This window comes from Barbus barbus (genome assembly GCF_936440315.1).
Source record: "Barbus barbus genome assembly, chromosome: 14".
Lineage (NCBI taxonomy): Eukaryota > Metazoa > Chordata > Actinopteri > Cypriniformes > Cyprinidae > Barbus > Barbus barbus.
The window spans coordinates 25183769-25187723 of NC_136742.1; the positions used below are offsets into that span (position 1 = coordinate 25183769).

Genomic DNA, 3955 nt, shown 5'->3' on the forward strand with positions numbered 1-3955 from the left:
AGCGGTGACTTAGGTAGGGGAAGATGACCTATATCTGTCACCGCAAACACATGCCCACAAAAAGATTTGCACGAGGAAGAGACTCGTATCTTGTAAATAATCAGTCCGCCGCCTCACATACAACACTGTCTCATTTGCTTTTTATCAATGTACAATGAAAGTGAAAATTATTGTCGTTGAATCTATATCATATTGTATACGGAAATACAAAGCTTAAGTTTTACATTTCCTGCATTAACCTTGAATCAGTTTTGTTTTGTAGTCTCTGAGGAATGTGCACATGGTGAAGTGGCCATTTCTCAATCCCACTCACTTACTTTAAGGAAACATTGTAGACAAAGTCTATGTCAAGGCCAAAACAACTGAGGGAAGAATGATTTTGAGAGTCACAAGATGGTTAAATGATTAAAATTTGAGAAGCACATGATTTTAATCAATGATCAAATACTGTTTTTGTCAGTTACATTATTTAATAACTGCTAAAAAAATTCAATAAATATCAATAATGATGGAAAAATGTCTTGTAGAACTGCGTTCTATTTAAATGTAGAAATGTTATCTTTAATTATTTTAAAACTTTATTGTTTACTAACATTATTTTTGAAGTACTGTACTTGCAGATGTTTCTTGACTTGTGTAGTTTTTTTTTTTTTTGACTTGTGTAGTTAGACGCCATCGAATTGCTTGTATTCTTTCATCATCTAGTGGTGGCTGCATGTCCTTACAACCACAACAACCGGCAACTTGACCCTTTGTTGCACATCCGGGTCGCTGACGTCGGCGACCTATTGGTTGGCTCTGGTTGGTGTAACGGAATGGACAACATGTTACAATTCATGAAACTAGTTGGACAGCTAAAAGTGAGTGAGATTCGTATTAATACCAATGTTTTGCGCGTTAACCTATGTTATATTAACGCTTGCTTGTGTTACAGCGTGTACCACGAACAGGATGGGTGTACAGAAATATCAAACAGCCTGAGAGTGTATCTGATCATATGTACAGAATGTCTATGATGGCCTTAACCATACAGGACAAAACTGTCAATAAAGAAAGGTTTGTATGAGGGGTCTTAAAATACAGGATTTTTGGCATATAGGCCATGTCGGTTGTTTACCTTGGAGCGAATGTAGATGTCCTTACTGATGTTCTTCATGTTTATTTGGGAACGATGGTTGACAGACGGTTTAAACCACAGAAGAAGCCTCTCGACATTTACGGGGGGAAACACCGCTTATATCCTCTTCAGGTTCTTGTGTTATTAATACAGCAACAATATTGTAACGTATTTCTCGTCAGTTTTGATAAAACTGCATATAAATGTATCCAAACACACATATCCTCAATGTAAGCGAGCAAAAGTTTGTCTGACAACAGTTGCTAAGGTAGGATTGGTCAGTAGCGATTTTAAGGCGGGGCTTAAAGGCTTTCATACTTGTGCGGTTCATTTTGACTCATTCACACTTATTCGATTCATTCACATTTCTGAAGTTCATGTAGTTGTAATTAGCTTTCTGCACCAATGTAAATGGTACAAAATGTATAAATATCTTTACAGTATTAGAAGTTTAATAAAAACATTTATTTATAATAGTGCTGTCAAATGATTAATCGCGATTAATCGCACCCGAAATAAACGTTTTGTATACATTGTGTACTGTATTATGTATACACACACACACGCAGTATATACATTTATATTCTTGTTTTATATTATATATAAATATATTTAACATAATTATACATGCATGTGTTTGTATTTATACTGCATACACACACATATTATGTAAACAAAACTTTTATTTTGTATGCGATTAATCGTGATTGGTCATTTGACAGCACTAATTTAAATAAAAAAAACACGGTTATTCTAAAATGTCTCCACAGATGCATGAAGCTGGCTTTAGTTCATGACTTGGCTGAGTGTATTGTGGGAGATATTGCTCCAGCAGACAATGTTAGCAAAGCAGAGAAGCACAGAAGGGAAAAGGTATGATGGTTTAAGATCATTTTTTACATTTGAAATATTTTGTGTTTGTACAAATTAAACATTGAGAATCTTTCTCTTTAGGAAGCGATGGTGCACATCACAGGTCTGTTAGATGATGGCTTACAGAAAGAGATTTACAGCTTGTGGGAGGTGAGTTGATCAAAACTAAACAACTGGACCAAGTTTTGTGTTCCTCTTTTTTCGCTTTGGAATGACTGGACATTTTTCAAAGGAGTATGAGACTCAGTCCAGTCCAGAAGCCAAACTGGTGAAGGAGTTGGACCAGCTGGAGATGATAATACAAGCTCATGAGTATGAGGAGTTAGAGGGGAAACCTGGAAGACTGCAGGAGTTCTTCACCTCCACTGAAGGTTTGATCTTTACATACACATACACATATCTAACTTCTACCAGCTCAGTAATTCTAAAAATACCACTTTTATCAAAAGTGCTCAATAGTGGCCGTTCACTCCCATAAAGAAATGTGAATGAATTAATCAAGTATGTCTCTCTACACTCTACACCTACTTAAAGGAACAGTTCACCCAAAAATACATTTGCTTAAAATGTGCTCACCCTGAGGCCATCCACGATGTAGTTCAGTTAATTTCTTTTTTAGAAATTGTTTTTTATCAGTTGTTCAACTATATACAGTATCCTCTGCTTTGAATGGGTGCCATCAGAATGAGAGTCCAAACAGCTGATAAAAACATCACAATAATCCACAAGACTCCAGTCCACTCTATATATATTGCATTCTTTAGTGAAAAAGTCATCTCGTCTCAATTAAGAGAGAAATACGCACTGATAAAGTACTGTTTACAAGAGAAAAGACCAGTTCTAAACAAAACCTGTCAGTGGATTTTAAAGTAAGAGGACAACAGGGGATAGACTTTTTCACTGGAGGATGCATTACTATAAATTTTGGCCAGAAGTGATGGTTTAAAGTTAATGATGGATTTGTTTCTTAGAAAACCCAGTTTTAATCATTTAATTTTGGGGTGAACTATTCCTTTAATTATTTGTAGATATTTGAAAATGCAAATAATGATTCTGTTAAATAGCTTTATATTTTGCCTGTTATGACACAGATGTATTTCTCCTCTGATCACAGGCAGGTTCCATCATCCGGAGGTGTTGGGTCTGGTGAAGAGTTTGAATGAGGAGAGAGCTCGACACATCGCTGTCAAAGGAGATAATGATACAGAGAAGGCCACTGACACAAACCCTCACACCCTAGCGACACCATGATCTCAGTTCCTGTCAGGCTATGAAACTACCTCCACACATCTGTACACGAGTGTTTATTTTGTCCAGATTTGCTGTGTTTTATTCTAATTGTATTTAATTGCACAGAAGCATGGTTTGCGGTTGTTTGACGTTTGTGTCCTGTTTGTCGGAATTCTCTGCAGGACACAATGTTTCCATGGTTGCAATTTTTATAAAAAAATATTTTTTTTTAAACCAAATGGAAATGTGACTGTTTATTTAGCGTTCAGAAGTTGTCTTTATTTCTGTTTGTATTTTGATCAGCATTTACTGCCTTCCAGTGACTGATTTTTCAATAAAAATAATATTTAGTTTCAATTGAAACTTGATTTTACTTTGTTGAATGCATGAAAATGGAATGGAAATGTAAACACAACTCATTCTGCAATAATTATAACAACTTTCAAAATACGTTTGTACTGTATAAACATTAGGTTCTGTGAAATTTTGAGTTAAAATAGTTACAAGAGTGCTAGTTTTCCAAGTGGAAACATTAAGCAGAAGCTACAAAAATGATTTTATAAACAACTCAAAGTTCAAAACTGAGCAGCATCTATCTTGCAAACATTTTTTGCAGACTTTACCACGCTTTACCCTTTTACTGACAAAGGAACAGTAAAATTAATGTTCATTTTATGGTTTTTGATCACGGTTCAGTTCACCTTAATTTCATGACTGATGAGCCGGGGACTTTGT

The 3955-nt window shown here is 35.4% G+C and overlaps 1 protein-coding gene across 1 annotated transcript; it reads left to right on the forward strand.

Annotated features, from left to right (window-relative positions):
* Positions 1–735: 735 nt before the first annotated feature.
* LOC306880066 (5'-deoxynucleotidase HDDC2) lies at positions 736–3797 on the forward strand. Its single transcript, XM_079433347.1, has 6 exons — positions 736–860; positions 935–1056; positions 1888–1990; positions 2072–2140; positions 2223–2361; positions 3105–3797. Exons 1-6 carry the CDS (start codon positions 816–818, stop codon positions 3239–3241), a joined length of 615 nt encoding a protein of 204 aa, XP_079289473.1. The 5' UTR covers positions 736–815; the 3' UTR covers positions 3242–3797.
* Positions 3798–3955: the final 158 nt, after the last annotated feature.

Bases quoted from the DNA above. Each gene is read 5' to 3' on its own strand.
- LOC306880066 (XM_079433347.1), top strand. From the start codon at position 816: ATGGACAACATGTTACAATTCATGAAACTAGTTGGACAGCTAAAA. The intron at 1,057-1,887 runs GTTTGTATGAGG...ATGTCTCCACAG, and splicing joins AAAACTGTCAATAAAGAAAG to ATGCATGAAGCTGGCTTTAG. The intron at 1,991-2,071 runs GTATGATGGTTT...CTTTCTCTTTAG, and splicing joins AGAAGCACAGAAGGGAAAAG to GAAGCGATGGTGCACATCAC.